At 34.0% G+C, this 16641-nt stretch overlaps 1 protein-coding gene across 1 annotated transcript in view; it reads left to right on the top strand.

The window, feature by feature from the left end:
• Positions 1–16641, top strand: part of BRD7 (bromodomain containing 7) — a 41667-nt gene that overhangs the window by 8608 nt on the left and 16418 nt on the right. Inside the window, exons 3-6 of the mRNA XM_020985154.2 lie at positions 6971–7100; positions 7497–7554; positions 9420–9564; positions 14210–14320. Of these exons, the coding sequence (XP_020840813.1) occupies positions 6971–7100; positions 7497–7554; positions 9420–9564; positions 14210–14320 (444 nt within the window). The remainder of the gene's footprint in view (positions 1–6970; positions 7101–7496; positions 7555–9419; positions 9565–14209; positions 14321–16641) is intronic.

Genomic DNA, 16641 nt, shown 5'->3' on the forward strand with positions numbered 1-16641 from the left:
CCAGTTACCATTTCAGTACAGTTCAAGACACACTAGAGAGTTTTGCAGAGGTGTTGGGGGTTGGAGAAGAGTACAAGTTTTGCACCTCTAGTCTATACAACAAGCGTTCTTCATACATTTGGTTTTTCCTAGTTTCATAGTCTGGATACTTAAGCCTAACTTTTGAAGTGATTGTGACTCTTAAGTATTTTTTGAAGTGTTGCAGGACTTAATGAAAACAGTATAATGTCATTCTCAAGCAAGAGGATCTGGGGGAACCTCACTATTTCTAAGCAATCTCTATATGCACAGTGTCAATGATAGATACATTTGGCAAGCATATGTCTCCTCGATTTATGCTTTGCTTGATATACTTTCACTTTGATAATCATGATTATCAAAGTTATTTTTGTTAGAAATTTCAAGAAATCTTATAAAGTTATAATATGTGCATGAGAGGTACACCTTGATGGAGAACTTTAAGGCAGTGTTTTATTCCATCAAATCAGAAGCTTTTTTATAGTCAACAAACAAGCAGATTAATATCTTGTATTCTCCATATACTTTAATTTATTGTGTGACTGTGAAGATATAGGGTTCAGTAGAATGTGAGTGAAAAACTGCCTGTTCTCTCTTGAACCTTCAAGGATGCCTTTGATTTAAATTTCCTGGGTATAAATTATGCTCATAAAGATTTTATAAAAATAGGAAAATAAATAATCAATAATTATTGCTCTTTTCTCAGCTACCTTTTTAGATCTGTGATTTTTTCTAACTATTTGATAGCCTCTTCTCTCTTAGAAGTCCTGAGAACTGATTACCTCAACACTTAGAATTTTGCTATCTCCAGCACATATTTTGAATATATTTGGTCTATGACTGTTCTTCTCATCTTTGTTTTCTCTAGTGCTATTTCTGCTTCCTTGTACATTATATCAGGGACTGGGATATTATATTATATATGTAGTCCAAATATTAAAACTCCATTTTCATTGATGGAGAAAAGATTTTGCCATAGAAACATTATCAGGTCTTTTACATGTTTTATCTGTTCATTGTACCCCTTCCAGTTTTATCCTTAAATGTCCTTAAAGGTGATCTGACATAATTGGGTCTTCCATCAGTCTTTCTGTAAACTTGTTTTTGCCCTCTACTATCTCATGCTTCTTTATGGGGCATTACTGATACTCTTGTACCATGCTCCTATGTATTTATTTTACAAATGAGTTTATATTCTAAACTGATGTTGCATTTGGCTACTATCACTTTCTACTTAGCAAAGTGGTTGAGTATTTGCTGAAGCAGTTTCTTGTCTCTTTTATTCTCCTTATACTGATTAAACTTCCTTAGTAAGTGGTAATAGCCTGTATCAATATCACTTCTTTTATCCCTATCCATTTTTTGGTGTCAGTATCTTATTTAAACAGATCAGATTGTAATTGGCTTAATTATGGGCCATTTCACAGACGCAGAACTGTAAGGGACCTTCGATGACATCTAGTCCAGCACCTTCATTTTAGAAATAAGGAAACAGGCCTCAGAGGTTAATTGATTAAGACAGGAAGTATCAGAAGTGGTATTTGAGTCCAACTCCCAAGAGCAAGTGCTTTTTTCACTGTATCATGTGGATTCCATATCCTCTTCGAATTTTTATTCCAACTGAGCCATTGGGACAAAAACTCACTAGTTGACAGAAATTATTGGGAAAACTTAAATGTAATCTGGGCAGAAACTAAGCATTGACCAACATTCATACCATATACCAAGATAAGTTCAGAATGGGTACATGATTTAGACATTTGCTTATAATATCAAGCAAATCATAAGCAAATTAGTGGAGCAGGGAAGAAATTACCTGATCTATTGATAGAGGAAGAATTCATGATTAAATGAGATAGAGAGGTTCATAGTAGGTAAAATGGATAATTTTGATTATATAAATTTAAAAGGTTTTGCACAAACAAAACCAAAGCAGCTAAAATTAAAAGAAAACAGGAAACTAGGGGAAGTCTGCAGCAAGTTTTTCTGACGAAGGTCTCATTTCTAAAATATGTGGGTAACTGAGTCAAATTTATAAGAATTAGAGCCACTCTCTAATTAATAATGGTCAAAAGATAGACAATTTTCAGAGGAAAAAATTAGAGCTGTCATTAGCTATATTTTTAAAATGCTCTAAATCAGTAATAATTTTAAAAATGCAACTAAAAACAACCACTTTACACCCATCAAATTGTCTAAGATGACAATGGAAAATCACAAACATTTGAGTGGATATGGAAAACAGGTTAGTCTAACCATTCTGGAGAACAAGTTGGAACTATGCCCAAAAACCTACTTGTGCTACATACCTTTTGACTCAGTAATACCACTACTAAGACCATACCCCATAGACATGAAAGTGGAAAAGGACTTGACTATATGTACAAAAATATTTATAGTGAGTCTTTTTGTGGTGGCAAAACTGAGAGTACCCTCAATTAGGAGTGACTGAAAAAGTTATGGTATATGACTACAGTTGCATATTATTGTTTTGTAAGAAATGATGAAGCAGATGCTTTCAGAAAAACCTGAGAAGCCTTATATGAACTGATGCAAAGTGAAATGAGAAGACCCAGAACAATGTACACAGTAACATTGAAAAGATAATCAATTTTGTGCAAAAATGGATAATTTTGATTACATTAAATTAAAAATTTTACACAAAGCCAGTGCACCCAAGATTAGAAGGGAAGCAGAAAGCTGGGAAACAGTTTTTACAGCCACTGTCTAATAAAGACCTCATTTCTAAAATATGTAGAGAACTGAGTCAAATTTATAAGAATACAAGTCATTCCCCAATTGATAAATGGTTGAAGGATATGAACAGGCAGTTTTCAGATGAAGAAATTAAAGCTATAGGCATATGAAAAAATGCTTTAAATCAGTATTGATTAGAGAAATGCAAATCAAAACAACTCTGAGGTACCACATCACACCTGTCAGATTGGCTAACATGACAAAACAGGAAAATGATAAATGTTGGAGAAGATATGGGAAAATTGGAGTACTAATGCATTGTTGGTGGAGTTGTGAACTTATCCAACCATTCTGGAGAGCAATTTGGAACTATGCCCAAAGGGCTATAAAACTGCTTACCTTTTGATCCAGCAATACTACTACTAGGTCTGTATCCCAAAGAGATCATAAAAAAGGACCCACGTGCAAAAATATTTATAGCAGCTTTTTTTGTGGTGGCAAAGTATTGGAAATTGAGGGGATGCCCCATCAATTGAGGAATAGCTGAACAGGTTGTGGTGTATGAATGTAATGGAATACTCTTGTTCCATAAGAAATGATGAACAGGCAGATTTCAGAAAAACCTGGAAAGACTTGCATGAACTGATGCTGAGTGAAGTGAGCGGAACTAGGAGAACATTGTACTCAGTAACAGCAACATTGTGCAGTGACCGACTTTGATAGACTTAACTCTTCTCAGCAGTGCAGTGATCTAAGTCAGTTCCAAAAGACTCATGATGGAAAATGCTATCCACAACCAGAGAAAGAATTATGGAGTCTGAATGTAGATAGAAGCTCACTCTTTTCTCCTTTTTTGTTTTTTTGTTTTTTCTGTCTCATGGTATTTTTCCTTTTGTTCTGATTCTTCTTTTACAACATGACTAATGTGGAAATATGTTTAATATCATTGTACATGTATAGTCTATATCAAATTGCATGCATCTTGGGGAGGGGGAAGGGGAAGGAGGGAGGAAAATTTAGAACTCAAAATCTTATAAAAGTGAATGTTGAAAACTAAAAATAAATTAATATTTTTTTTTAAAAATCAATTTTGAAAGACTTAATAGTTCACATCAATACAACAACCCACCACAATTCCAAAGGACCCAAGATAAAATGTGCTCTCCACCTTCAGATAAAGAACTAATGGACTCAAAGTAGAAATTAAAGTGTATTTTTTCTCTTTCTGGGTTGTTTGGTTGTATTTTTATTTTTTCTTTTCTTTTTTTTTTGTTTTTTTCTTTTGGTGGGAGGGATGCAGAAATTTGTTTTACTTGGCTATATGTATTTCTGATGGGTTTTGTTTTTCTTGCCTGCCCATTGTGTGGGGGAGGGAGATAATATAAAACTGAAAAAAAAAGTCTATGGTGCTTAAAAAAAAACATCATCTATGTCAAGTACTTTGCAAATTTTAAAGTATTATATAAATGTTGGCTATCATTATTATTATTATTATTATTATTATTATTATTATTATTATTTGCTCTAACAAGTTAATGGTCTGATTATACATAGTTGAATCTACAAGTATTTATTAAGTACCTTCTGTGTTCCAGGTACTGTGCTAGTATAATCTATGAGCCTTAGCCTCTCTAATTTCTTATTCCCATCTTTGGTTTCCATGATATTTCTCACTGTCCTCTATATCTGCTCACTTTTGCATTGAAGGAATGAACTATTAAAGTATGTGTTAATTTAATTGTAGGGCCTTTTTGTGTTCTTCATAGAATTTCTCTACCTCCTCATCCTTTTCAATATAAGTTAGTACATAAGGAGCCGTTTTTTTCATGATGTTCTGTTTGCAAATGCTTCATCATAAGTACTGTAAGGCAAAGTGACCAAGCATCTCATTGCGTTGTGTTTCTTTTTGCACCACAGTTTTATCTCCACTAATTCACTTATATGTTTCTCCAAGGACAATTTGTGAGCCATCCTTCTGTTTAGCTTTAACTTCCTCTTCTGGTTTCATTTGTAATGAGAATGTCAGGATTGATATAATTCAGTTCTTCCAGTAGTATGTCATTGGACAACGGACAAGGATCTCACATTTAGAGTACCAACAGTTAATGTTTATATGTGGTCTGTATTCTCTGATTCTTATTGCCTTTCCCCCACCCCGCCACTGTCAGTGTTCTCCCTTCTCAAATATTAGCAGAACGTTTTGATCTTTCAAAACTTGGTTATTTTTAGCTGGGTTTGTGTTGAATCCTCCCAGTAGAACGTAAGCTTCTTAAAGACAGAGACTTTTGTTCTTATCTTCAATATGCTACATGGAGTAATCACTTGAGAAATATTTTTTGAAACAGTAAAACAAATTTAGGAAATTAGTGGGAAATTGGGAAGTAACATGATAGTACTGAAGAGAACGCTGGACTTGGAATCAAGAGACCAAGTTCACATTTTCTCTCTGGCATTTATGAGCTATGTGACCACTGGCAAGTCACTTTTCCTATTTGAGTTATATTTCCTCAGCTTTAAAATAGGAATTCAAATATGTATAGTGTCTACCTTCCCAGGTTATTTTGAGGATCTAATGAGATTAGGTATGTAAGGTACTTTGTTAATATTAAATTGCTCTGTCAATGCAGATAGATTTGATTGTATCTAAAAATTAAAAGCAAATTTAAAAGATATTTTAATGATAATGGCTGAGGAAAAACCTGACATCTACATTCCTACTTCCAGTTCCAACTGTAGGAAACTGATAGAAATTTATAAGTTTAAAAGTCATTCTCTAATGGAGAAATGATCAAAGGATAACACACACACACACACACACACACACGAAAGAACACAAATTTTAATAATCTGATAAAATTTCCATCTCTAATAATGAAAGAAATTCTATGTTAACACAACTTTGAGGAGCTATCTTATACACGGTTTTATCCCTTTAAATTAATCAATGTTGAAATCATCAATGTGGGTACTTTCTCCAAAAATGCAGATTGCAACCCATCCATGCCTGCCCTTCCTAAACATCCTTTATCTGTGTGCACCCAGTGTCCTAAGGGACTTCCTCAAAATCACTTTACTTTGCTTGGATGCCAGTGGAGAGTACACAGGTTGTCTTCTCTTATACTTGCTATTTAGCCAGCTCATCTGTTTTTCTGGCCGTATTTTTTTATGATATCCTTTATACAACTTTTTCTGCATAATTTCTTGTTTATAATGTGATATAGCCTACTTATATCCACCATGCCCTTCTCCAGCGCCTTTTGTGTCATTCCAAACTTTTAATTCTTCAGACATTACTCAAAACCATGCAGTATCACTAGAAGGATATCAATCTGTTTCAGGGGGAAGCTTGGACTCATTTATATAAGTTTATAATTTCCTAAATATCAACTATAACTTTCTTTTTGTACTTTACATATGTGCAGATACAAATGGATACAGAATTGGATGTTGAGTTACTATTAGTTTGTTAATTCTTTTTTTATTGTAAGAGAAGCTTCATGAAATATAAAATGCTGGACTTGCAGGAAAAACTTGGTTCATATCCCACCTCTGACATTTACTAGCTGTGTTACCATGTAGGTTAGTCATGTAACCTATCTGAATCTTAGTTTCCCCATCTATAAAATTTGGAGTTACTTATCTCACAGGATTGTTGTGCAAAACAATAATACATTCTGTATTATTAGAGCACCACCTACCTCAGTGTCATTTGTTATTAATGTGAATATTTCCACTTACATGGGGGGGTGGGGAGTGTTTGGTTGAGGTTGCTAGTGTATGTCTGTGGTGAAAATTATTAAAAACAAAAAGATTAAGCTAGTAAAAATACTCTTAACACTAGAATAAGACATAGCCTGAGAGAAGAATATTCTTTTCCTTTTGATGGTCTAAGAAAAGCAATTTGTTTGACTACAAAAAACAGGATTATATAAAATGCATGCTTGATGACTTCCATCTCAAAAACTGGTCCAAAAAAATAGAGCTTGTCCCGCTCAAAGAGGAGTTATATTAACTAAGAAGTGTTTGACTCCCTCTGTTCGCATTCTAGTCTTCAAGTCTCTTTATAGACATCTGTTGTTCTACTCTTCTTTTTCCAGTAGATGGCAACAGAACCCATTTAGATTTTTCCTACTTAAGAAAATCAGTTTGCTTTTGTTAGTTATCTCCTTTTTTTGTTCTGAAATTAATATGAATAATGTGTGTTTGATAGTACAGATTCTGAAACCTTTCTAAAATATATACATTTCTTTTCTAGGAAGATAGAAAAAGGCGAGATCGGGATCGGGCTGAGAGTGAGGCAGAAAAAGAACTTCAATGTCAAACTCCTATAAGACTAGAATTGCCCCCTGAGAAGCCTCTGACAAGTACATTGTCTAAGCAAGAAGGTGGGAATGGCTAAGAATTCACTGTTAATGAGCAAAGCACAAAAAGTAAAAAATTGCTTGAAGAGTTAAGGCCTGGGAAAATTGTTCAGTTTTAGTTAAGTCAAAGCTTAGATTTTCTTAATTAAAAAAAATCACTTTTCTGTTTCTATCATATTTCATATTGAAATTTTTCAATTTAACTTTAATTTTTAATCTATATTTTCAAACTGTGGAGCCATTTGGAGCATGATTGAAATTTCTGTTCTTAAGCTTTAAAAAAGGAAAGACAGAGGTAGATTATGAGGACACCGAAAGAAATGTCTGGTAGATAAAAGCTATCGTGTGAAACTATATAGCTTAAGCCTTCTGATATGAATTTTCTGTTGTAAAACTTTTTCTCTTTCTTTTGTACATTAGAAGTAGAACAAACACCCCTTCAAGAGGCTTTGAATCAACTGATGAGACAATTACAAAGGTAAAGGTATATTTTAACACTTTGCATTGAAATTACACATTCATAACATAAAGAATAGTTTGTGGAAGCCACTTTTTAAAACCTACAGTATGTGGCCTAGGTCCAAATTCAGTTAACTTTAAAGTGGATGATAAATATTTTGCCTGGCAATAAAAAGTACTATAAGATGCTGAGTAGTCAGGTTGTCCCCATTTGGTTTGTTTTAACTGGCAACTTGTAGGCTTGTTAAATGATGCTTTTTAATGGCAATTTTCTCTTTGATCTAGTGTTTTAATAATGTTAAGGCTTAAAACCAGGAATAAGTAGTACCTATATTTGTGCTTTTATTATTAATAGAGGAGGTGCCTTCTGTATGTTTTTATAATGCCAGCACATCATGAGAGTTTTATGAATATTAATTGCATACAGACTAAACTCTGGAAAAAGTAAATAATACTGTATAACAAATAAGATAGAAGGCCTACTTTTAAGTGGAACTTTCTAAATCTCAGGTTTTAGCCTTGGCCAGCATTTTCATCATTGGCCACATGAAATAATTTCAACATTTTCCCAGTAGGAAAAGGAATAATTTGCCCTGTTTTAAGAGATTGAATGGAATAAACCCAGAATTTTTTATTTTTAATCCAAACAACAGTTCCATTTACGTTTAAAGAAAACAACAATAGCCTTATTCAGAATTTGTGCTCACAAAATTTGGTTTGATTATTTCTTCCAAAATTATATTTTGCAGTTATGTCAACCATTTGCAGAAGGTGATAGTCAAATTTAGGTTAAAGCATGAATTTTAAATTAACCTAATACCTAGCTTTTCTGTGTGGTTGTCATATATGAACCACAATGCCCATCACAAAGAAATTCCCCCAGAGAAAGTCCCTGGTACTAAATATTCAACACATGTAATTGAATCTTGTCATGAAGTACAAAAAATATATTGGTCTGACACCTTCTCACCTACTATACAATAATAAACTAAATAAAATCAATGTCTTTATTACTGCATAAAGCATTTTCTTTCTCCAAGAGTAGAAAAATGGCATAATATGTACAGGTAACTTTGTTTTAACAAACATAACTAAATTTATACATTCAAAAGTGTTGTCCCTTTCAAAGTCCTAATACATTGTTCAAAACATGCTTAGAAATTTTCTCTTTTTAGAACTCCCTTCAGAGTCTATATATAGCACATTGTTTTGAATCTCAGTGGTAAACACTTCGTCTTTTGATCACAAATGAAATATGATGCTAAAATGATGAGATTTGTTTTCTTGTATGATTCATAAACTGGTTCTGAAGGGAGCTCTAAAAATGGCTGAAGCCATGAAAACATCACTGGAAAAAAATGTGTAGTAATCCACATTCACTATGTTGAAGAGGATAATATTCATTTTTATACTAAATTTGTTACTTTGTATTACAGAGACTATGTTCCTGGCTATACACTGATTTTTACAGATGAATCAGGTAGAGGTGGCCTTGCCATATAGTAGATTGCTTCTTCAGGGAAATAAATGTAGTTGTGTATTATTGTTTATTGGTCATCATCTGGGTGACCAGTCTTGTTTATTTCCTTTATTTTGCTTTTTTCCCAAGTAGAGGGATAATAAATTAAGTAGTCTGCATACTTAAGAGAAAAGGTCTCTGTATTGTAATGAAACTTGTTAGTAAAACATTGGAATGCTGCTATTAAGCAATGAATTTACTAGTCCTATATCACCTTTACTTCAGTTTTAAGTGAAAAACAGTTCTTGCCTTACTATGATTTCTTTCAGCTAGGGAGAACATTTTCTCTAGTTTCAGCTCCTGGACCAGCAGAACCTTTTGCAGTAGAAATGAAAAATAAGATTGCCTCTTTCATATCTTCACAGAAAGGACCCAAGTGCTTTCTTTTCATTTCCTGTGACTGATTTTATTGCTCCTGGCTACTCTATGATCATTAAACACCCAATGGATTTTAGTACTATGAAAGAAAAGATCAAGAACAATGACTACCAATCCATAGAAGAATTGAAGGTAGTTATAATTTATTTGTATTTTCTGTGGGGAAGGAGACTAACCTATGTGACACAAAATAAAACTCTGACATCTTTATTCAGTCCAGTATTGGATTTTCTAAACAGTAAAGCTTGGTAGAAATCTGCACATCTGGTATTCAGAATATTTCCTATTGACCTTTTATTATACAAAGACCTTTTTTTTTAAATTTCCAAGACCATATTTTCTCCCTCAGAAAACTTACAAGCCCTGTGATAAAAAAAAAAACAGATAAAACACCCCATATAGTAGCTTTTTCAGACTAAAATTTTGCATGACTTTCATAAACATTTTTTTAATTGTTGTCTCCCAATCTTCTAAATTGAAAAGGAATATTAAAATTTTAATTTCAGATCAAAACAAATAAAATTGTAGCTCAGATGGAAATGTAATTAGAACCAGTATTCTTTTCCTTTTATGACCATTCAAGAAAATGTGCATATTCCCATAAGTAAGCAGAAAATAAATTGGTTTGACCACAAATATTGTATAAGGAAGTAACTTGATTACATTCTTATTGCTCTCTAAATTTCACTTTATCAACTACCTTCCCTCTCCTCCCTACCCCCCATTTTTAAGGGAAAGCCTTATAAGTAAACAGAAAGCTATGAAGATGATATATATGTGTGTTAACAGTTATAGTTGAAGTTGATTTCACTTTTAGATAATCATAGTATCTACGTAAGGGAAGACGATATGTATTCTTTTGATATTATCATCTTCTAGAGAGGAAGAACCAAATCTCTTTAAACTTCCTTTGTGTAGGCCCTATACAAATACTTACCAGTTGAAGAAGTGGGATGATTCCACTATTTTTACTGTTTAATATTTTAGAAATAATGTTTAAATAATATCCTAACTAGTTATAGAACAAAAGCGTATCTGTACATCTCACCTTTATTCCTTAAGAATTGTGTCCCACTTCTTTCCTTCTAGTTGTATGTACAATGGAAGGGTAAGTTGAGGGAAAAGCAAGATTATAGCGCCCAAGGAACTTCTAGTGTATGTTTTGAGATCCACTGCGTGAATGGGTAGAATCACTGTTTACCCTGGGAAATGTACCAAATTATAGTTTACCTGATAACCAGCAGTTACTTGATTTAAGTTGCTAAGTTATACTATTATCAGTCATACAAATCTATGTTCTCTTCCTCAAAATCATCTTGCTTGCTTCACAAAGAAGTGACATTTAACTAATTCTAAGATTTATGTGGATTATCAGCATTTAATTTCTAATTTGAACATCAGTTTATTATACAGTCAATTTGTAGGCGCTCAGCACCTGCTGTGTACCTGGCTAAGTGTTGGGGATACAAAGATAAAAACATAACAATGCCTGTCCCTAAGGAGCTTGCATTCTCTTGGGGAAGACTGCATGCCCGAGTATAAGTGTAAGGAGTCGGTCAGTAAACATTAAACCCTTACTATGCACTAGCCTCTGTGTTAAGTGTTGGGGATTCAAGGAAAGGCAAAATTGCTCCTGCTCTTGAGGAGCTCGCAATCTAATACAAAATAAATACAAAGTGATCTCTGGAGCAGAGGAGGTACTAGCAGCTGATAATAATATTCAGGTTACTGAATTGCATTCATGTTCAAGTAAACAAGAAGAATTTCCTCGACAAAATAGGCCATAATCACCTGGTTAAACACTTCAGACTTTCAGTTTTTAATAGAAAAAATTTATCCTGGTTTTCATTATATTTTTTAAGAAATTCCAATACAGGGGCAGCTAGGTGGCGCAGTGGATAAAGCTCCACCCCTGGAGTCAGGAGGACCCGAGTTCAAATTTGGCCTGAGACACTTGACACTAGCTGTGTAACCATAGGCAAGTCATTTAACCCCAATTGCCTCACCAAAAAAAGAAAGAAATTCCAATACATAAAATTATTTCCTCCAAACATCTTTGGGCAAACAAGGTTAAGATTTATCACACAAGTGAAATGAAAGTGGTGTCTTGAGCTGCTTATAAAACTCAGCATTCTGTTGAATTCAATGAATGTATATACAAAAAAGTCAGTTAAGCTTAAAGATCTAAATACTCATATACAATAGTTCATTATGGGTTTTTGCAGCAAAAAACTCTTTGGCAGATGAGTGTCTATCACATTTCTCAGGGTAAAGGGTGATTATATCCATTCACCCATTCAGGGAGTATCTTGTGTATTATAATCTCGTTTTTAGTGACCCTTGTGGTGTACATTTGGCTAGGAGGAAAGAAAAACAGAATGCAACTCTTTTTTTTAAATATTTTAATTTTTTAAATTAACAAGCATGTTTTATTAATCTGTTCCTCCCACTAAGCAAGTTCTCTCCCTTCAGCAAATAAAACAAACCTAAAATTAAAACCCTTAATATATAGCTTCTTAGTCCACCAAAACAAATTCCCACATGTGTTGTCGTTCAGTCATGTTTGATTCCTAAGCCCATCAGAACTTGAGAAGATGATTCATCTTCATTCTTTTGGACTTGTGGTTTATCATTGCATTGATCAGAGCTCTAAAATCTTTCAGAGTTGTTTGTCTTTTTAATGTTATCATGGTATAAATTGTATTTCTGCTCACTTCACTATGTATCAATTCATTCCAAATGGACAAGAAGAGTTTTTTCTGAAATTGTCCACTTCATCATTTCTTATGGCACAGTAATATTCCATTGCATTTATGTATCACAGTTTGTTTAGCTGCTCCGCAATAAGACATACTCTTTGTTTCTGATCTTCAGCTACTGTGATAAAAAGCCTCTGTGTGTGTGTGTGTGTATACACACATACATATTTGTATATATAGATGCTTTTCCTCTTTCTTTTGATTTCTCTGGGGTATAGATCTAGTAGTGGTATCATTGGGTCAGAGGGCATACACTATTTGGTAACTTTTCTGGGCAAAATTCCAAATTGTTTTATAGAAAGACTAGACCAGGTCACACAGCTCCACCATCCGTATTCTAGTATACCTGGTTTTCCATAGCCCCTCCAATATTTGTTGTTTTCCTCTTTTGTTGACTTTGCCAGTCTTAGAGACATGAGATACAGTATGCTTGTGTTTTTATTCTGTAACTGATTCAGATATGCTATAAGAAGTTAGGAAAGAAATAAGCATTTGTTAAGAGCCTACTGTGTGTCAGGCACTTTAGAAGTACCACATATGTATCATTTGATCCTCACAACAGCCCTGTAAGGAAAGTGCTATTGTTATCCCCATTTAATAGTTGAGAAAACTTAAGCAGGCAGAGGTTAAGTCATCTAAACCAGGGTCGCACAGCTGGCAAGTATTTGAGTCTGAATTTGAACTAGGGTCTTCTAACTTCAGGCCTATAATTCTATCCACTGCATGTGATCCGGTTTTCCCCAAATCCCTTCACCTCCTCATCTGTGTGTGTGTGTGTGTGTGTGTGTGTGTGTGTGTGTGTGTCTCAGTCTCAGAAGTCTTTCTGCTGTTTTAAGCCATTAAAGCCTGATGAAATTTAAGCTGTATTGTGTGCATGTATATGCATACATACATGTTTTTTAAAAGCTTACTTCTGTCTAAAGTGAAATGGCAGACTTTTTCAAGGAGGATCCAGAACCAAGTGCGACATGTATCCATTTCAAACTTGAGTAGATTTTGAGAATGCCACATGTACTATTTTTTAGGTTTCAATATAGCACTCAGTGTTGAGACTCCTGTCTTATTTCCAGCTTTCACTGTGGTTCAAAGCGGAGCTATAATTCTTCTTAACTGTTCATAGTTTTCGTCTGTTCTATGTTATTGTCAACTCTCAAAGTGTTTGGGATAGTTTAGTTATAGCTTGACATGATTTTGTTCACATTCACACAAGTGAAATTTACCTGACTGTGCAAAAAATGCAGGGAGTTCTCCAGTATATGCACGTTGGCAACAGAAATTTAAAAATTATAAATAATCTAGGTAGTAATGTTACTTGTGTTAACTTATCATGATTGTATGGTTTATTTTACATTGACAAGCTTTTTGTAATATTCCACCAATGTTTTGCTCACAGTGATATCCAAAGTTAAAAGAACCAGATATGAATATTAAATTAAAATATTAGTCTTATAACTATCTTATAATTGTAGTAAAGAGTGTTATAATATTTTGGTTCTCTCCTCCAAGTTCTACCTGGGTTTTCTAATATAGCAATCAAATTATGCACATTAAGTTCTTCATTGTCTGTGTTGAAAAATCATTTTCCAAAATAGCATATTTAATTTCCTTTCAACAAAGATGTTTCTTATAAGCAAAAAAAAATTCACTTTTGACCTCTTAAGACCATTTAGTGGGCAGTGGAAGGAATCTGTGAAGGAATCTGCTTCTTGACATTTGATTCCTAAAAATACAGTTCTAGATTTACATGTGGCTATTTCTCTGTGAAAAAAAGAATGTTGTAGCATGTTTAAATTACTTTTCAAATCGCATCTCTTTTCATTTGTCAGTCAATACTTCAACACTTTAATTGCCTGTGTGAGATTACCATTAGTGAATAGTGAGAGAAATGAGAAGATTATTTTTTCAGAGTGCAAAGGCAAAGGGATTGCAATGTGTTTTTAAATGAGTTGAAGTTTGAGCAGATTGCATAATTTAAAAGTATTCTTTGTGCATTTTCCTCTTTAAACTTCTCTCTGCAGGATAATTTCAAACTGATGTGTAGCAATGCCATGATTTACAATAAACCGGAAACCATTTATTACAAAGCTGCAAAGAAGCTGTTGCACTCGGGAATGAAAATTCTTAGCCAGGTAAAGGAAAGCCCTTGTTATGAATGATGAAAATGAAATTTTATCTCTGTTCTTAAACCAAAAGGTTCTGAATTTACTTCAGAGTTAAATCATTTTTGAAATAGAAAGCATTAAAAGGAAAGATATGTTCTTTTTAAAAAGGTATGATGCTAAAATAATAGATAAAAGAGTAACTATCATTTGGAATGGATACATTTAAATCTTGTGAAGAGTAGGACTAGACATGCTCAGAGGGCCCTTCCATCTCTGAGCTTACATGATTTTTTTACAAATTCCCTGGAGATGCTTAACTTGACTGGACCTAGTAAACACTTTTATTTGTTCTGGATAGAAGTGTTCTAGAAGAAATAATATGGGAAGTTCAGTCCTGACTGGGGTGAAATCAGGGACCTGCGTTGAAACCAGGGAATTCCTTCACCTACATGTAAGCAGAGCCCTGACAGGGAGGACTGGAAAGAAGACCCTAGTCCTGGCTTGCCTATAGGTCTAACCTGTCATGCCCAAAGTTCCTGGGGCTCAGGAGTTGGAAGGGAGGTGGGGAAGAGATATGATGTGAATCCCTGAATCATCCATCCTCTCTAAGAAGCAGAGAACTCTTCCCAGCTATGACGTGGAGAGCAATGCCATGGTGAGCCCACCTTCACGTGCTAAATGTTCTATGTTTATTTTTTTTTAATAAAATTGTGTTAGATGAGAAAAAAATTCCAGAAGATTGCAAATTCCAGGAGAAGATTGATCTGATAATTTGTGAGGCCGTTATAATATAAAATATTTTTCTTTATTGTAACGATATTCCAGGTGTTCAATAGAATATTCATCTTATATGCTATGCATTATGCAGTATAATGTTATGCATTATACTAGAGACAGAAGGAAAGCTATGTAGGAAATACAGACAGTGGCTGACATTCAAGGATTTATAGCATAATTTGAAGAAACAGAATATACATATATATGAAATAACCAATGAGTAATCACAAACTAGACCAGAAGAGCACACTCCTGATACAAATTGAATAACAAATTGTATTCAGCAATGAAAACAATGTATTCAACAACAACAACAATTAACATTTTTAATAGGACAAAGAAAAAGGGAGTGTTCAAACTATATTGGTGGTAATCTAGAAAGATTTTCCAAGATGGTGAATTTTGAGCTGAGCTTTGAAGAAGGGGAAGGATTAGCAGAGAAGAATTTATTTTGTAACTCTCTAACTCACTCATCATGTAATGTTGGGCATTGCAGATGTCTGTTAGTATCCTGTCCCCATATCAGACTTTGGTTTCGTTGAGGCCAGAAAGTGCATCTTATATAAACTTTATATCACCATCCCTCAGTACTGAGAACAGTGTTTTACAAACAATAGGTGTTTAAAGGAGAGGGAAGGAAGCTCTGGGTAATAGGAATATTATGGGAAAGGCCTCCATAAAAGAAATAGCTGCAGAAGACATCAGAGTTTAGCTTAATTGGAAATATCAGAAGAACTTAATAGAAGGGCCTTGAATGGTAGTCTTGAGAATTTGATTTTGACAAGGTAGGCATAGTATTTTGTGTGTCAGCAAGAAGAGGGTTAGAAAAGTGACACTGGAAACTGTTTAAGGAAGATTTTTCTGGCATATAGAATAAGTTGGACTAGGGACTTCAGATGAGTAGACCAATCAGGAAAGGAAGTTATTCAGATAAGAGGTCATGAGAATAACAACCAAAGTAGTAGATTTTGGAAAAAAGGACATAGGTTTTAGAGTTAGGAGGGATTTTAAAGATCAGTTCAACTACATCATTTCACAGATGGGAGAAAATGACTCCCAAAAGAGTTGTCACTTATTCAAGGTCACACAGATAGCAGAGGTGAGATTCAAATTCATTTCCTCTAATTTCAAACACAGTTATTTTCCACACTACCCCACATTGCCAAGAAAGAAACAAATATAAGAGATTTTTGGAAAAGAAAAATCAACCAGAGTGAGTAGATATTGGAGACAAGGCAGGCGGTGAGCAAAGAATAAGAAGGAATCAAAATTACTTCCAAGTTTTAAAGCTCAGGAACTTAAAGGATAATAGCAGTAAGTTTTTGACATATGCAAACAGAAAACTTGTGCTTTTCTGATTTACATAAATTCTGTAGTAATCATTTATTGTTACACTTCTACAACTGGAAAAATACCAAGGTATGCAGCTATCAAACTTTATGTCTGCATGTTCTAGTCTGAAAGATTCTTGAATCCGCGAACTGGGAAAAGAAAACATTTAGACAGACAATTATTCTTGCCTTGCTAATATTTAGACAGCATCAGGTCCTGCCCTTTTCTAAAAGTGTGGA

This window comes from Phascolarctos cinereus, unplaced genomic scaffold (genome assembly GCF_003287225.1).
Source record: "Phascolarctos cinereus isolate Bilbo 61053 unplaced genomic scaffold, phaCin_HiC Scaffold_2;HRSCAF=192, whole genome shotgun sequence".
In the NCBI taxonomy this organism is placed as follows: Eukaryota; Metazoa; Chordata; class Mammalia; order Diprotodontia; family Phascolarctidae; genus Phascolarctos; species Phascolarctos cinereus.